This window comes from Gossypium hirsutum, chromosome A04 (assembly GCF_007990345.1).
Source record: "Gossypium hirsutum isolate 1008001.06 chromosome A04, Gossypium_hirsutum_v2.1, whole genome shotgun sequence".
NCBI lineage: Eukaryota > Viridiplantae > Streptophyta > Magnoliopsida > Malvales > Malvaceae > Gossypium > Gossypium hirsutum.
The window spans coordinates 3,399,218-3,416,563 of record NC_053427.1 but is presented as its reverse complement, the minus strand read 5'-3'; the positions used below and the strand labels follow the sequence as shown (position 1 = coordinate 3,416,563).

At 32.8% G+C, this 17,346-nt stretch overlaps 1 protein-coding gene across 9 annotated transcripts; it reads left to right on the top strand.

Moving 5' to 3' along the window:
• The first annotated feature begins 7,174 nt into the window (after window positions 1-7,174).
• LOC107953249 (uncharacterized) lies at window positions 7,175-14,832 on the top strand. 9 transcript variants are annotated; one of them, XR_005925381.1, is made up of 8 exons: window positions 7,175-7,513; window positions 7,597-7,732; window positions 8,446-8,544; window positions 8,633-8,733; window positions 12,908-13,120; window positions 13,372-13,752; window positions 13,869-14,522; window positions 14,642-14,832. XR_005925381.1 is itself a non-coding variant. In XM_041110760.1 (8 exons), exons 2-6 carry the CDS (start codon window positions 7,674-7,676, stop codon window positions 13,474-13,476), a joined length of 588 nt encoding a protein of 195 aa, XP_040966694.1. In that variant the 5' UTR covers window positions 7,196-7,513; window positions 7,597-7,673; the 3' UTR covers window positions 13,477-13,752; window positions 14,150-14,522; window positions 14,642-14,832. The 9 variants fall into 9 exon arrangements, 2 of the variants coding, with proteins under 2 accessions (XP_040966694.1, XP_040966693.1); XR_005925385.1 differs by having other exon boundaries at window positions 7,178-7,513; window positions 14,150-14,522; XR_005925380.1 differs by having other exon boundaries at window positions 7,179-7,513; window positions 8,098-8,544; window positions 8,633-8,744.
• Window positions 14,833-17,346: the final 2,514 nt, after the last annotated feature.

Genomic DNA, 17,346 nt, shown 5'->3' with positions numbered 1-17,346 from the left:
AGGTTCTCAACAAATTCTCAATGGAGAATTGCAAAGCAACCAGCACACCAATTGCTGTTGGAGAAAAACTCTCGAGCCAAGATAAGCATGAAAAGGTCTGTGAAACAACCTATCGAAGTCTAGTTGGATGTTTGTTGTATTTGACTGCTACCAGGCCTGATATAATGTATGCTGTGAGTCTACTCTCAAGGTTCATGCATTGCTCAAATGAAAGTCACTTTAGAGCTGCAAAAAGAGTTCTAAGATACATCAACGGAACTTTGTCCTATGGAATGCAATTTACCAAGGCTGAGAACTTAAAGTTAGTTGGCTATTGTGATAGTGATTGGGCAGGTTCTTTGGATGATATGAAGAGCACAACAGGTTATGCATTCAACCTAGGCTCTGGTATGATTTGCTGGAGTTTAAAGAAACAGGCAGTAGTAGCACAATCTACTGCAGAGGCTGAATATATAGCTGCTGCTGCAGCAGTTAATCAAGCCATATGGCTTAGAAAAATCTTAGCTGATCTTAACCATGAGCAAAAGGAAGCAACAGAGATAATGTGTGACAACCTATCTGCTGTTGCAATTGTAAAGAACCCTGTCTTTCATGGAAGGACCAAGCATTTCAACATCAAACTTCATGCAGTTCGTGAAATGGAGCAAGCTCATGTTATCAAATTAGTTCATTGTAGTTCTGAAGAGCAAACTGCTAACATTTTGACAAAAGCACTCAGTGTTTCCAAGTTCCAACACCTAAGAACTAAGATGGGAGTTTGCAACATGCTAACCAAGGAGGAGTGTTGAAGCAATGGTCAGCATGCAGCAACCAAGACTGTCGAGGGCACTACATGCAGAAGCTGCAAGTTCATCAAGCCAGCAAGGTGTGTTTTCACTTATTTTGTATTTTTAAGTTAATGCAATGTAACTTAGTTGTATTTCAACTATGTTAGGTTTATATTTGATGTAAAACTGATGGTGATTGAGCTGATTAATCAGCTTTGTTGATTTGTACAAGTTAATTAGCTCAAGTTACTAAGTTTGTTAGTGGTAGTAGGTGAAGTTTAGGTTAACCTACTGTTTTGTCAAGTTGTAAGCTTGTTTATGTATTGGCTTTGAGCCATATTCAGTTTTTTGAATGAATTCAACAAGTTTTCATCCATATGCTCTCCATTTTTAGTTTTGCTTCAAAATCTATTTGAGTTTTCTGCTTTGTTTCTGCTGCAAGTCACGAGACTTGCTCGACAAGCATTCTGTTGAAGCTTGCTGCTGTAGCACTTAGATCCAACACTTTGATTCTTCGGGGGGAGGATTGGGTTTTACTAGTGGTTTCCAGTACATTTTTTGAAGAAATGAAAGCCCTCCAAGTTTTATTTCTCGAAAATGTCAGTTTCTTAGAAAAAGGATTCCCTTCCTTACCGAATCTCAAAACTTTGTATTGTGCTAATTGCGAGCTGAAAAACTTCCCATCATCACTGACAAATCTTGAGATTCTTGTATTGTTTGACACTAAGATTGATCGGATAAGTGAAGAATTACTGAAATTGTCTACACTGAAGTATTTACGTCTTGCTAACGTTCAATTTTATGAGGAATCAGAAATCAGAATCGACCCATATTATGAGGAATTCTACCCATATTATGAGGAATCAGAAATGAGAATCCAGCCAAGCTTGGTCTCAAGGTAATATTCTTTTTTATCATATTCGTATTTCTTTTGACATCATTTATTTTCCTATTAATTACTTTAATAGGTATTTTTTTTATTTTAGAATACTAGTTTTAACACATATTCCTTGCACAATATATATTTCAAATATTCAACTTAATAAATATTTTTAAAAAAATAACTTAAAGGTTAGCCCTTAACATTTGCATGATTTATCAATTTAGTCTTTATTCTTTTCTTTTTTAGTTAAATTTAGTTCTGAACTTTTTAAAAAGAGTCGAATTTGAGCATCAACTTTTTAAAATGTGTTAGAATTTTTTTTATAATGAAAATACTAACTAAAATGTTAAGTTTTTAAACATGAAAGTCAGCATTCATATTATTTTTTTAATAGTTTTTGAATCTTGAAATTTTTATTTTTTTGAATACATTTATAAATTTTAAAGTATTTTGTTTACTTGAAATACAAGATATATAATGTAATTTCGGCATGAAGTAGACATGTACTAAGATGTGAACCAATAAATTCTTTTATTAATAATGATCAAGTAAATATGAAATATTTAATAAAATATTAATTAAGGAAGTTTAATACAGTAAACACTTCAAATTCTAATACATCAAATTCTAATACAGTAAACACTTTTATTACTCAAAACAAATACACCAACGCAAAATAAAAATATATTTTCCTCCCCCTCTCAATTACTACCTACAACTAGTTATACATTCACCATTCACTCTTGGCTTATTTCCACTCTCATGCACACAAACTCACACACCTTTGTTTTGTTTCATACTATTTCTTTTTCTTCTCATCCACACACTTGCTTATACATATCACAAATATATGAAACCTATATATAGGCTTATAAACTGCATTATGAATTGTTGTGTCTCTCATTTTTATTTAGATTTTTATTTATTTTTAGAAAAGTCTTCAATTAATTTCATGACACCTTTCTTCTACCCTTGGATTGCTAACTTACAAGGTTGGTTTGATATTATTGAAAAACATGAAACTAACATTTTAGTGCCAGAGGGAGTGCCTACTCCATGGAGCACCAAATTGATATGGAGATAGTTTTCATATTCATTATATTGTCAACTTATTAAGCGAATTTATGGGCTATGAATGAATTTATGGTTGATATCTAGCCCATTATGGAAGATCATGCCACTTGGGAGATTATCATTTAGAGATTGAATTGTTTAGAAATTGCCCAAGACAATCTTTTAGATTGTGGACTTTGATTTGGTTTGTGATTCTATACGATGAGCTGACAATAGTCCATATTTACTTTATTTTGGCATTATTATAAGATGTACTTATCTTATTTATCTTTTAGTGGGATTGAATTAGACAATCATATGTAATAAGTCTCAAATCAATGTTTATATGATAATAGACTTGTTTAGGTGAATCTACAAATATTTAAGCACTTAATTTGTTAGTGTGGAAACCTTATAGTAGGAGTGTATTTTTTTTAGTGAAACCCTGTTTTGTGATTTTATTTGCTGAATTAACAAAAGGTGAATTTAGTGATGAGAGTATCTAGTATTCAAAGTTCAAGAGTGAGGAAATTATCATCGGGTGTGATTGAGTGGATTCACTATGTTTAATTGTTTAAGAGAATGGATATTTCTCACTGAGCTAGGCTCCTCAGAATGACTAGCCTTTAATATTTGCTGACATTCTCTTCTTCAACACCTCAATTTTAGCTTTACATGTTTGGAGACGTACCTTTTTTTCTTTTTTGACTCATTGAAGATTTTTTTTTTCAAAATATCTCATGTTTCTTTAAATGTCTTTGCATCTAAGTTTTTTTGAAAGTTTGATTAGCCAACTCCTTGAAAAATAAAGAACAATGCATTTTTGTCCTTTTTACAAGCTTCCTCCAATGCCCTTTTCTCTTCCTTTGTCAAAGTCGTTTTGACAACTATATTTTCAAGCTCAGTATATCCTTCTTCAACAATATTGGGAGCTGAGCAAAACCTTCATCTTGATGATCCAATTATCACACTTTGTCTTTTGTTAATGTTTGAATCTATGGTTGAACCATGTTCGCCATCTCCCAATGATAGGGACACAAACATAACTTGGATACCACTTGTTGAAATTGTAGTACTGACTAAGAAAATTAACGTTTATTACTCAAAACAAATAGGCCTACACAAAATACAAATATATCTTCCTTTTACTTATACACTCACAATTCACTTTTTGCTTATTTCCACTCTCAGTAAACACAAACTCAAGCACATTTCTTTCATTTCTTACTCTTCCTTTTTCTTCTCACCCATGCACTTGCTTATTCACATCATAAATATATAAAACCTTATTATACGCTCATAAACCGTCTCATGTTTAGCCAATCAATACCAGATTTTTTTCAAAGTTTCCCATATTTCACTGTTTGACTAATATGACCACTCTTCATTACGAATCAAATTTCTCATTGTACAGAATTCAAAATATATTCTCGTTTATTTCATTTGAAACTAGACTCATTAAGCTTTAATTACATAATTTATTCAGCTTCTAACTCATATCCCACAATTTATGGTGATTTTCCAAAGTCACATTACTACTGCTGTCCCAAGCAGATTTATTACCAAATTCACTCTACACACCTAACTTGCATGCATGTTATTTAAACATGTATATCACCAATCAATCATCACATATCTATGATTTTACTTAAGTATAATCTCCATTTCATCATTTTAAAGCACAACATGTTAGCCGATTTTTCCCCTTAGCATCTAAGGCACATGCATGCTTATTTGTTTGGCTCAACTTCACCTATCTTCCATTTTTCATCAAAAGAACATGAAACAACAACCATTTCCTTCATTTTAATTCATGACCAAATGCTCACAACACAACCAAAAACCAAAATATGCTTCAAGAGTTAAGGTAGAATTAAGAAGAACTCATGAACCTCAAAATAGAAGCAAAGTACCAAGAACTTACCTTCAATTTTCCTCCTCCTAGTGACCGGATACTCAAGGGTTTCCTCCCCTATTTGCTCTCTCAAATTCGGCTATGAAGAACAAAGAATGAACAAAAACCTTCATTTACTTCCTTTTGTTATTCTTATCACTCAACATTTTATGACACATAAATGATATACTAATATTTGTGCCATACTCATGCCATAATTCCAATAAAAAAATGCCCATAATGCTTATCATGCCCATCATGGAACATTTTCCTAACCCAGTATCAATTTTTATCAATTTGTACCATAAATTATTAATATCAAGTGCACATATTGTCTACCACCAATATGATGGCCGGCCACTTTATGTAAAATGGAAGGTTTGACATGCAAATCCTCCTATTTTGCACTCCTATTTATTTGGCCACTACAAATTAGCCTATAGCATTTTCAAACATTTTCACATAGGTTCTATTTCATAATTTCACCCCCTTTTCTTATGGAACAAAAATTAACTAAAATTACCGAGTTCTATCTTAAGCTTGGGCCTTCTAGAGGCCCACTAACATAATTAAACCTATGCCAACATTCACAGAATTCCTGAGACGAAAGGTCTAGCCCCGTGACAAGTGCTCAAGACAATCTTTTAGATTGTGGACTTTAATTTAGTTTGTGATTCTATACGATGAGCTGACAATAGTCCATATTTACTTTTTTTTGTCATTATTATAAGATGTTGTACTTATCTTATTTATCTTTTAGTGGGATTGAATTAGATCACCATATGTAAGCAAGTTTCAAATCAATGTTTATATGATAATAGACTTGCTTGGGTGAATCTACAAATATTTAAGTACTTATTTGTTAGTGTGGAAACCTTATAGTAAGAGTGTGATTTTTTTTTAGTAAAACCTTCTGTTGTGATTTTACTTGCTGAATTCACAAAAGGTGAATTTAGTTGTGAGAGTATCAAGTATTCAAAGTTCAAGAGTGAGGAAATTATCACATGGTGTGATTGACTAGATTCACTATGTGTAATTGTTGAAGAGAATGTATATTTCTCACTAAGTTAGGCTCCTCAAATATAGGGAAACCGAATTGCGTAATCAACCCTTCTCATGTTCTATTTCTTTTCTGTTTTGATTTGGTGGCTAAAGGAGTGCCAACTACCTTAGGCACCACTTCAATGTGTAGCTTGTTTTATTGCAACTGATTCGATTTTCATTTCGTGTCAAAGCCTACCATTATCTTGCTTTTAATACTTGCTCCAAATTTCTAGTATCTTCATTTTGTTGCCTTTTTTTGCTCATGGGCTTGGAGAGAATCCACAAGTTCATCAATAGATATCTATGAAAATAAATTTTATTCTTCGATTGCATCAACCACAGAATCTTTTCCATTACTCTAACATCACCGAGAGTTTTCATTTAATTTCATTTCGTTCACCATCATTTTCACTTGAATGACTAGCCATCAATATTTGCAGATATTCTCTTCTTCAACACCTCAATTTTAGCTCTACATGTTTGGAGAAGTACCTTTTTTTTCCTTTTTGATTCATTGAAGCTTTTTTTTCAAAATATCTCATGTTTCTTTAAATGTCTTCGCATCTAAGTTTTTTTTCAAAGTTTGATTAGCCAACTCTTTGAAAAATAAAGAACAATTAATGCATTCTTGTCTGTTTTACAAGCTTCCTCCAATACCCTTTTCTCTTCCTTTGTCAAAGTTGCTTCGACAACTGTATTTTCGAGCTCAGCACATCCTTCTTCAACAATATTAGGGGTTGAGCAAAACCTTCATCTTGATGATCCAATTATCACACTTTGTCTTTTGTTAATGTTTGAATTATAGTTGAACCATGTTCGCCATCTCCTAATGATAGGGACACAAACATAACTTGGATACCACTTGTTGAAAGTGTAGTAGTGACTAAGAAAATTAACTTTTATTGCTCAAAACAAATAGGCCTACACAAAATACAAATATATCTTCCTCTTACTTATACACTCACAATTCACTTTTTGCTTATTTCCACTCTCAGTAAACACAAACTCAAGCACATTTCTTTCATTTCTTACTCTTCCTTTTTCTTCTCACCCACGCACTTGCCTATTCACATCATAAACATATAAATTAAGTTAGGGAATATAGTAAATAAGGAGGAATGCATAATAAGACTTTTTTACATTTTTAAAAGCTGATGATGTGGCCTTTTATTGTTGGTGCCTAAATATTATATATTTTAGGATTATCCTAATATAATTTATTCCCTTTCTAATTTTTATATTACACGTATATGTTTTGATATTTTTAATTTTTATAATAGTGATTTATTGATTTTTGAAGTTGTAACAACCAAACTGCTGTAACCTCTACCTTTTGTTCAAGAGCGATGCTATTTTTGTTCCAACTTATTAGTTGTATACTAAAAAAAAACTAAGTACAAATATTGCATATTCCTATTTTAATATTTTATCTTGTTATAATTGTGATTTATTAAATTCTGAAGTTGAATGTATATTCGAGTCAATCTTTTTTTTTTGCAAATATAACTGATATTCTATTAAAACTTGACCCGAGGTTATATGTCCAAAAAAATAAAGAAAAACTGAAACAACAGAATTTAAAACAAACAAAAGCACACAGGAAAAGAAACGACAAAAACACCTAAAAAACCATCCATAAAGTAAAACCACCCCGCACCAAAACGAAAAGCCAACAGAAATATCAAACGAAATGGCTTCTTGAAACCACATAATTGTTCTTAAAATCTTGACCCAACAGAAAAGCTTCTTTGAAACCACCCATGGAGAATCTTCAGCACAATCTCATTCTTCAAAGAAACACAAAACCCCTTATCCTCTGTGTACACAAGCCAGAGTATGCTCTGCACTATTAGCCGTCCTCGGTACAAACAGGTATGAAACATCCTCAAACTGATTCCTCAGAACTCGGATATTATTAATGATGGTTCTAAGGATCGATCTGTCCTCCTTCACAGAGTTTAGTTTCTTAATAGTAGTCAGAGAGTCACTTTCCAATAGAATCCTCGTCCACTCCGCCGCAGCCGCAAAAAGCATGGCCCTCTCGCACGCTCTCGCTTCTGCCACCACCGCGTCCACCACATTACTGAAAGGGTAAGTACACGCTCCCAAGAACTGCCCTTCCTCATTGCTTGCAAGAACTGCTGCAAAAGAGAATCCAGATTCTTTAAGAAAAGACGCATCAAAATTTAGTTTAACCATCCCACTATCAAAAGGACGCCAAAGCTGATGTCGCTTAGAACAAGGAAAAGGCTTCTGATAAGTATGGCTAGATAGTAGATCCTGACCATACCCACAAATAAAACCTATAATATCTTACTTTGAGAACCTAAATCCTTCATATATCTGTTTGTTTCTGCTATTCCAAAGAGCCCATGAGGAAAAAATAAGAATTTGTCTCGTGCTAACATCTGCTTCTATAAAACTTTTATGAAATTATCTTTTCCATGCGAGATGAGATCATTCGGAGCAAAACTGACATTGAAGGAGACTTATAGTTGCTACAAAACTCCACACATCCATAAGAGATTATCAGAATCCCACGGTGATTCTTTACAGAGGGGACAAAACACATTGCTAAAAGATGCCTTTGGAAAAGGTTAACTAAATGTGGTACATAGTTGTTAATGAGTCTCCAGACATGGATTTTAATTTTAAATGGAATCTGTATCTCCCATAGAAGCTTGTAGAAATCTTTGTATATGCTGGCATTGTAACCAATATGGTTAGTACCCTTTAAATGCTCTGAAATCAAAACCCTGGACCCGCTCTTCACTGAGTAACTTTCAGTGGCCTCAAATTTCCAGACTAATAAGTCCTGAGTTCTTCGACAACCAAGAGGAATTGAAAAAATTCGCCTTGATTGATCTTCATCGAACAGACTTCAAATTACCTCATTTTTCCAGGTGCTTTCCTCGGCATCAATCAACTAATTCACAGTAGTCCATGATGTATTAATTTTTTGCACTAAAACCCTGTTATTGTCATGACCAGGCAACCAAGGATCATTCCATATATTCACATTGTTGCCATTTCCAATACGCCAAACCAGCCCATCAGCAATCAACTCCCTGGCACTACAGATGCTCCTCCAGGTAAAAGAAGAGTAAGTACCCACTTTAGCTGAAAAATATCTGTTAGAGGAAAATAACAGGCTTTTAAAACCTTTGATAAAAGGCAATCGGGCTTCGAAAAAATATGCCAAACTTGCTTAGCTAACAAAGCACGATTGAACAAAAATAAATCTCGAAAGCCCATCCCACCAGCACACTTAGGTCTGCATAAAGCATTCCAATTACTCCAATGAATCCCCTTTGCTGATTTGTTATTAGACCACCAAAATTTTTTTAAAAGACCCTCTAACTTGCGACAAAGGAGTTTAGGTAAAGCGAAGCACTGCATAACATAGACTGGAATAGCTTGTAAGACTGATTTGATAAAAACTTCCTTACCCCCCATAGATAGATAACATAAATTCCACCCCGCAATTCTTTTCCTAAAACGGTCCACAAAATGAGCAAAAGCCCACTTCTTCTTTCTACCAATCATCATGGGAAGACCTAAATACTTCTCCGGGTTTGTGGCCACACGAACCCCCAAAGCTCCTGTCACTATCTCCCTAATCTCTGGCTCCACATTGGCTCCAAAATAAATAAGGGATTTATCAAAATTAACCCGTTGTCCTGAAGCCTGTTCATACTCAGTTATTAGCTGATGCATTAAATTGGCTCCTTCTAACAATGTTTCCCCAAACAGAATGCAATCGTCTGCAAAAAATAGATGATTAATCGCCAACCATTCCCTTCCTATAAGAGCTCCCTGAATCAACTTTTCCTACTTCGTATTTTGGAGTAACGTAGAGAGCCCCTCTGCGCAAAACAAAAACAGGTAAGGACTTGAAGGTCCCCTTGTCTTAATCCTCTCGAAGAAGAGAACCATTTCCCAAGTTCTCCATTTATCCCCACCGAATACGAAACTAAGCAGACACACCTCATAACAAGAACAATCCAATCAGGGTGAAAACCCAAACGATTCATCATACCAGCCAAAAAATCCCACTCAACACGGTTATATGCTTTGCTCATATCAAGTTTAAGCGCAAAATTCCTTTTTTGGCCTCTTTTCTTCAATTTGAGAGAATGTAGAACCTCATAGGCAATAAGTACATTATCCGAGATATGTCTCCCTTGAATAAAAGCCCCTTGGGTTTCACTAACACATACATTCAGGAAAGGACTCATTCGGTCAACCAGAACTTTGGCAATAATTTTATAGATGACGTTACAGAGACTTATAGGTCTGAATTGAACAAGGTTTTTCGGTTTCTCCACTTTTGGAATTAGCACAATATGTGTTTTGTTAATATATTCCATCCATATCTCCCCCTTTAAAATAGATAAACAATACCGAGACACTTCAGGACCAACTATGTGCCAATAATTTTGGAAAAAGATTGTTCAAAACCCGTCAATACCTAGAGCCTTTAAAGGCGGCATAGACTTAACAACATGCAAGATATCTTCCTCCGTAAATGGCTTTAGTAACTCTTCATTCATATCATTTGAAATGCACTTATCAACCAATCCCAGTAGGCGAACGTCATCTTCGGAGCTTGAAGCCGTAAATAAATTCTTAAAATACCTCAAAGCAAGCTGAAGCATTTCCTCATTCGTTGAGACACGACTCCCATCCTCATGTTCCAACCCCGAAATCCTATTACGATAAAACTGCTGAATAGCAGCTTTATGAAAGAAGTTGGTAGTTCGGTCTCCGTATTTTAGCCAATTCGCCTGAGCTTGTTGTTCCCAAAATATCTCCTTCTTGTCTATCTCCAGGTTAAGATCAAGCTGAACCTCCATAATTTCCTCTAAAACCTCATCAGAAGGATCAATACCATACAGCTTTTGAAGTCGATCCTCCATATTCGACCGCAAGAATTTGTCTTTTCTACGTTTTAACCTGCTCCAATGTTGCAATTGTTGACCCATGAATTGGAGTTTGTCAGGGATATTTCCATCAAAACTGTTCCAATTCGACAGAATCACCTCTTCAAAATTATGTTCTAAACACTATTTAGCCTCAAATCGAAACATACTAGGCCTAGGCTGTTGACCTTCAGGATCACAGCCATGAGTGTCTAAAAGGATAGAAAAATGATCCGAGAAAGAATGGCTTAGATGCTCCAGTTGGTGGCTCGAAAAAAGAGACATTCAATCAAGAGATGCAACATCGCTTTCAAAACGTTCTCGAATGTTCGTCGATAAAAACCTCCCTCGCTCCCATGTGAACCACCTGCCAATGAAACCCACATCATTAAGTCCACAAACATCCAACACATCTCGAAACTTAGACATTTGACGATCTGATCTAAGCCTGCCACCTTTTTTTTCATAAGAATGCATGATTTCATTAAAATCTCTAACTACAAACCAAGGAAGCTTAGAATCCATGCCCAACTTTTGAAGTAACTCCCAAGACTGACTACGATTTTTTTTCCTCTAGATTTCCATAAAAACCGGTAAGTTGCCAAACTTCTCCGCATTTCGCTTTATGCATCTCAACATCAATGTGAAAAGAAGAATAACTTTTAAGCTGAATAAGCTCATTTCCTTTCCAACCAAGAGATAATCCCCCTTTAGAACCAATTGCATCAATATATATTCCATTGCCAAAACCACACTTCAAACGTACTTTTTCCATCCGCTTTGAACTTAATTTTGTCTCCATAAGAAATAAAATCCAGGGATTAATAGCTTGAATTTTATTTTTGAGCCTACTAACCGTCCTTGGTCTCCCCAAACCACGAATGTTCCAACTTAGAACCTTCATTGTGACCTGTTGCTCTACCCTGCAGAGCTAGCCGTTAAAACATTTAGATCTCCTTCGTCGTTACTGGTGACAATGGCTGAGGTCCCCACTAGCCTTTGTCTCTTCTTTCCTTCCATAACAGTAAGAGAGTCATTTTCTTCCACTACAATCAAGTCCATGGGCCCACTAGAATTAAAAATACCGTCCTGCGCCAAACTTCTCAAATTACGCCAATTAGCATCTCCATTAAAGGAAAGATTATGACCAGATTCCTTAACGATTGACTGATGATTAACTGATTGAGAATTTAAAAATCCCCTTAATTTTCGTCCAGAATCAAAATCATCTCCAAAATTAAATATTTTGGGATCACTTACCAAAAACTCCTCCCCACACCCAGAGCCATCCGCCTCCCTTAACCACCGACTCGTCGCAGTGTTCCGACGTCGCCCCACCACTCGTAACGAGATATCCCAACCAAAAACAATTTTAACTGGTTCAATACGTAGGCGAAACGGACAAAAACTTTCTCCATGACCCAATTTACCGTAGATAAAGCAAAATAGGCTTAGTTTTTCATACTGAAAACGAGCATACAAAATTTTCTCTGGCCCAATTCGAACCTTCTTTTTTCGCTTTAACGGAAGGGACACATCTAACTTAACTCGGATACACATGAACTTATGGAATCCCATTGTTGGTATGGATGAATCATACTCAAGGAACTGCCCCACAAAATCACCAAACTGTTTTGCCATTGTAGCCGTCATCACCCCTGCTGGAAGATCATGAACTTGTATCCAAAATTCAGTAAACTGTAACGGAACTTCAAGATGATCTTCGTCACCTTAAATTAGGTGAAGGATTAGCAAATGGTTATTGAAAACCAAGGAGTACCAGAAAGTACCCGTTGCATATCCACTTCATGAAAAAACTAAAAAAGAAATCTCTTATTTCCTAAATCTGAAATACAGATCCCCCCAATAGGATGCCAAAGATCTGCCATAGTATTGCGCATGGAAGGAAAATGTACCACGCTATCTGTCAAACAACGACCCACTAAACAAAGCTGATAACTCATTTCCACCACCAACACCTCTTCGATAAACGCCTCTTCCTCTTCATCAATAATATTCAAATTAGCCAGATCTTCTTCCATTAGTACCAAAAGAATCAAAACTATGACCCCACCCAAAAAGGACCACAAAAACCAAAACTGTAACCAGGCCCCACCCCAAAACCAAAGTAAAAGGGAGAAAAATAAACAACATGAATCAAAGGAAAATAGAAAAGAACCCTAGAAAAACCCCCATGTCAAAAGACAGACTAATACTCGTGTCAAAAGACAAACTAGCTCCTTTGATTTTTATTCGAGTCAATCTTTATATTGATATGTCTATAATATTACAATAAAACATTAAAAACAAACAACTCACTAAGTTGTGTGTTTGAAACATGCAGAATGATTGTCCTCTTTGTTGCTGGCCGAAATTGGAAATTCTTCGAATAGAATTTTGCCAAAGTTTGAAATATGTTTGTGTAAACACTTTGACTCGGGGGCGTCAATCCTTGAAATCTATTTCCATAGAAAGTTGTCCTCAACTTATCCAAGTCTTCAATATGGAACAAAATAAGTATCGACAAGATATTCTGCTTCCTGGACTTGGATCACAGGTACTTCTATGTTTAATTTTTTTTTTAAATTTGAAGAAAATTGAAATTTGACTTGAATTGTAGTGTTCAATTCAATTTTTTATTGAATTTAAATCAATTTTTGATTTAAATCATTGTAATGTATCATATTATGATTTGATAATAAATGTAAGTTATTAAAACTAGTGCGTATGTAAATATATATTGATATCATTGTATTATGAATTTATTTTAGTGGTTGGTTTTGACTAATAAATATTATTTAATGACAGGAATCTTTTGTAAATTTAACTCGTTTAGAGTTAACTGCAACTGCATTGTTGGATTTCAAATATCTCTTTTCGGAATTCACTGCTCTGACTTTGGTCCATTTATAAGTTCTCAAGATTCAGGATTGCTCCTTTTTGGAACATTTAATCAAAGAAGTGGAAAACGTGGATGAAACATATGTTTCGAACATGAAAAATCATTATTCTCTGTTCTGGCCAAAATTGGAAAGTATCAAGATAGAAAGTTGTGAAAACTTGAAATATTTGTGTTCAAGTACATTGGCTCAAAGGCTTCCCAACCTGAATTATATCAGTATAAAAAATTGTCCTCGACTTATACAAGTCTTCAACATGGAAACAAATAAGGATGAATTTGAATTACAGGTACTTCTTTTCTATATTTTTGCTTGTTTGTTTTTGGACTCAAATCATTTTTTATGTTCATAAAATAATTAATATTTCAACTTTTATTTTAAAAATTTAAATTTATGAATTGTCAGCATTGATAGAATTGGAAGTAAAAGATTGCCCTAAGTTGACTACTAGTTTCTTCGTTGATTCACAAAAATTTGTGCATTGCATAACAAAGGTATAGACCCTGCAATCCTTTAATCTTACTTTGTTCTATGTAGTTATAACAATTACAACAAAAGGCATAACATGTAAAATTTTTACTTAAATTACTTAACTAATCTTGTAAATTATTATATGTTTCTTATTTTTCCTTGATGACATGAGATTAAAATTTCAGTTATAATATTTTCTTCAATTGTTTTTTAAGACACCCCAATTGGTTGAGCAAGATGCGATTGAAGAGACTATCACTGATGCAATTTTCAACAAGAATATAAATTGGAGCCGGAGGTGGGGTTGGAGTCAACTACCACACATTACATGAAAGAATGGATTATTTTAGAACAGGTTTCAAAGCCATGTTACCTAAACCAGTAGGTGGAGATCTATATTGTTTGGATTTTTTTGGTTAAGTGTCAGATATAATTTGCGTCTAACATGAGTTTATTGATTTTTTCTAAGGTTTTTTTTTACATATATATTTAGAGGATCATATATACCCATATCCAAATGGACATGAATGAAAAATGGAAAATGAAGATTCGAAGTATCATAAGTTCAAATATATCAACTAACTTCAGGTAAAAACATGGTTGTCGATTTAAATTTTTAGTTTCTTTTTTTTTCTAAATTTACCTATGCAATAGCCAAATTTAGTGTAATTCACTTGTGTTTATGTTTATTATTTTGTTAAAAACAGGTGTGTTGATAATTGTGCTTCTAACTGGTATAAAAGCTTGCTTTAATGGAGTTGTGAAGCAAAAGGATATATCGTCTCTTACTTCCAATTAATAACTTAGCTGATTATAGTTATGGTGCACCTTTAATTTACACTCTAATAAACCATTGTAGTGTTTGGACTGATGCATTTTAACAAGTATTATTAACTTATTATTACGCTTCTATTTTTAATGGTTTTACATATATAATCTAATCCAATGATATCTCTTGTAGAAAGTAAAGTCATGATCAGCTTATTATCTATCTGTTAGCCTAAACCAATAACTATATAGGATTTTATGCACATAAGATTGGTCGAGATGACAAAGTATCCCTATTACCACTAATCACCTGCCATGTTCCCATGATCTTACCTTTCAAATATTAAAATACCCCTATAATTTAATTAGAATCATTAGAAAGCCCTAAACTCCATATATGTAACACCCCCAACCCGTATCCCTCGTCAAAACCGGGTTACGGGGCATTATCGGAGTTTACAGATCAAACAGATAGAAATTTCAAACATTTCATATCATCAAAACAAGTCATCAAAGCATCATTTTAATCGAAATTATAAACATACCAAGTCTAAATCAATTTTCCTAGTTAATGAGCACTTAAACATAGAATTAAATTCACATGCACTTATCTAGATTTAGTTCAATTTACCATGCCATAATATGGCTTCAAAAACAAACACATATTTATATGTACAAAACCAACTAAAATTGAACTTATAACCTCATTTACAATCAAACAACAAAATAACTATTATTTAGACACCCTAGGTATATGTCGATACAAAGGATAAATATTACCACATTTGAGTTCGGGATCGTTGTTGGATGCTGAATTGGTGATCAAAATTAAGTACCTAACATGCGCACGGAAAAAAAATCGTACGCTGAGTAAAACTCAGTGTTATTTCTATAATCCGAATAATTAAATATAAGAAATTACAAATATACAATTGAAATATAAACACATATTAATATTTAATTTTTACAACAACCATAACATATTTCATTTATTTCACAAATATCTAAATTCTCTTACTTGCTATATAAATAGCTTTTCACAATTCATTGCACATTTCATTATAAAATTTCATTATCCATTCCATAATCATTTCTTGAGTATATAACACATATATTCTATTTATTTGCAACATATTTCACATTCTATTTTTTATCGGGAGAGATCAATTTGTTTATTTCTAAAATTGAATAGAGATCAAAAGAGTATTTTTACCAATCTATTATTTAAGTTATTCGAATTATTTAAATTATTCAAATTCAACTTGACCCGAACTTGAATTACATATTCAATTTGACTAAGGAACCAAATTAACTTAAAATTCAATTTTTTTTAAAATAGAATCGATTTTTTCTCACTCTTAAAATCAATGCCAATATTCAAACGACTTCAATACATTTGTACCACACAAACTTTGAGAAACGAAAAATAGATTAGCTTGACAGTAACAATAATAGAAAAAGTTGTTATATGTTGTAGAAAAGAAACATAATCCCTTTTATAAAATATAACAGCCTTTACTAAAAATATTCTCCTAATATTTTGTCTAAGCCCAATTTTCAAAATGTTTAACCTTCAAATTGTTACTTAATTAAACTATGTCTTTTTTTCTATTTTGGTACTTAAATATTTTTTTTTTGTTATAAGTGGTATATGAATTACTTTTTTTTTTCCACATTGATATCTCCGTAAGTCAAACTATTAAATCTATTTAAAGGAAGGCATAACTCATAAATTAGAACCTAAACAATCATCTTTTTGTTTTCCCAAATTGGTATACCAAATTTTCTTTTATTGTTTTGATACCTATTTTACATCAAAATGTTATATCCATTAAAAAGATTCCAACCAATTATAGGTTGTCATGTCATATAAGCTTTAAAAAATAATTTTTAATTCTTTTATTTTCTTTTACATTGTTTCTCTCTCTTTTATTTATGTTTTATATTTCTTTCCTATTCCTTTATAATGTTTGGCCATTACAATGTTTGAAATTGGCCCACACGAGGTTGAAACGTGGGCAATTAATTTTGTTTTTGAACTTCATTGCTACTATTGTTCAATTTTATTTTATTTTTCAATTTTAATATATTATTTTTCTATTTTTTTTTCAAAAGTTTTGTGCTGAGATTATCATTTTTTGGAATTTTTTTTATTTTAAATATCGATCTTTTTAACTGAAATATGGACTAAAATATTAAATATTAAATTTTTATTTTTTTATTTTTTTATTTTTTATTTTTTATTTTTTATTTTAAAATTTTAAAATTTTAAAATTTTTTTAAAGATTTTTATCATTTTTAAATTAACATATAAAATACAAAAGGAAACTTTAACAGAAATAAAATGGATTCGATTAATTAAAAAAATACAAAATGACATAGCAATACAAGCATTATTCTTTTAAGTATGGTCCGCATTAGTTTTTTATATTTTTATATAAATGGCATTTAATTATATGTATACACCTAAATTTTGATAGAGATACATCTCAGAATTATATATGAATTTCGGTTTAATGTGTAATTGTAGACGTGAAATTCTAATTGTGGTTTAAATGTATAGTTGAAACTTTAATTTTGATTTAATCATACACATTTTAAAAAATAAATACATCAATATATTTTTATATTGAATAAATATAAA

What these genes read in the sequence shown, in the direction of transcription:
- LOC107953249 (XM_041110760.1), top strand. Translation starts at nt 7,674, where the DNA reads ATGGCCCTCTCGCACGCTCTCGCTTCTGCCACCACCGCGTCCACCACA. An exon ending in AAATTACCTCATTTTTCCAG is followed by an intron (nt 8,545 to 8,632) that starts GTGCTTTCCTCG and finishes TGTCATGACCAG; the next exon opens with GCAACCAAGGATCATTCCAT. An exon ending in TTCCTGGACTTGGATCACAG is followed by an intron (nt 13,121 to 13,371) that starts GTACTTCTATGT and finishes ATTTAATGACAG; the next exon opens with GAATCTTTTGTAAATTTAAC.